The sequence below is a fragment of the Pterocles gutturalis genome, unplaced genomic scaffold, assembly GCF_000699245.1.
Source record: "Pterocles gutturalis isolate BGI_N339 unplaced genomic scaffold, ASM69924v1 scaffold38087, whole genome shotgun sequence".
NCBI lineage: Eukaryota > Metazoa > Chordata > Aves > Pterocliformes > Pteroclidae > Pterocles > Pterocles gutturalis.
In genome coordinates, this window is record NW_010109082.1 from 58,331 (window position 1) to 59,340 (window position 1,010).

Genomic DNA, 1,010 nt, shown 5'->3' on the forward strand with positions numbered 1-1,010 from the left:
CAGCAGGAGAGCTTGAACACTGTTACTATTAAGCTGGATAGCTTTGGCTCCTAAATATAAGGCACGAGAGTATCGTTTACTGTAGAAACTATGACACCTATGGAAAGACAAGAGGGATTGTAAACATATACTGCCCTGTGGTGCTTGTGCACATTCACAGACATTTAAAAGAAAAAAAAAGATATATATATATTTACATATAGCTAATTTAAATTACCCAAGAACAGAACAGACAGGAGAAAAAAGCACCTTCTGAACAAAAAAGCTGAATTCACTGTATCAACTCTAATCCACCACATGCAGCAAATCAAGAGCTGAGGTAAGACAGGAAAGAAAACAACTTACCCAGATACCACCCAGGGTTCTGCATGTTGATCAGAAATATTGAAGAGCCGGCAGCCCAAGTTCTCCACATCCTCTAGTCGACCCTCACGTGCCAATAAATAACCATATACATCCATTCCTGAAGTGAAATGTTTAAAGATCAATCATCAAGAAATGGAAAGTTCATTTACAACAACAAAAAACAAAACCACAAACACCTCCTTTAAACTGTGCAACTACACAGCTTCTGAACGTAAATTCGGAATTGCAGCTGCTACTCTAGTGTAACTCATCAGATCCTTGCAGTAGGTAAACTTTTTTTTGGATTCACTCACCTTTTATTAGGTAAGGATCCAGCATTTGTGCTTGTTCAAATTTTAGAATAGAGTTTTTATTATCTCCAGCTCTGAAATACAGGTCTGCTAAGCTCCCCAGTAAGTCTACATTATCCCTCAGCAATGACTTCTTCTCTAAAGAGCTTTAAGAGAAAAAAAAAGCCTGTTATTTATCAATTACATTTTAAATATAATTATATATAAATATATCATGCTCTTGGAACTCTTACCAAATGGTATTTATTGCTCTTGTGTTATCTCCAGTATGCACAAAAGCATATGCCTTGATCCACACTGAAAGCCAATCCAAGTTAGGAATACTTTGAATTATGTTGATGGTCATAGAGGCCA

The 1,010-nt window shown here is 36.5% G+C and overlaps 1 protein-coding gene across 1 annotated transcript in view; it reads right to left on the reverse strand.

Moving 5' to 3' along the window:
- ANAPC7 (anaphase promoting complex subunit 7) overlaps positions 1-1,002 on the reverse strand; it is a gene marked incomplete at its 5' end in the record, with an annotated part of 3,851 nt that extends 2,849 nt beyond the window's left edge. Inside the window, 4 exons of the mRNA XM_010072869.1 lie at positions 1-97; positions 346-463; positions 660-802; positions 890-1,002. The exon at positions 1-97 is cut by the window's left edge and continues 97 nt beyond it. Of these exons, the coding sequence (XP_010071171.1) occupies positions 1-97; positions 346-463; positions 660-802; positions 890-1,002 (471 nt within the window). The remainder of the gene's footprint in view (positions 98-345; positions 464-659; positions 803-889) is intronic.
- Between the last annotated feature and the right edge of the window lie 8 nt (positions 1,003-1,010).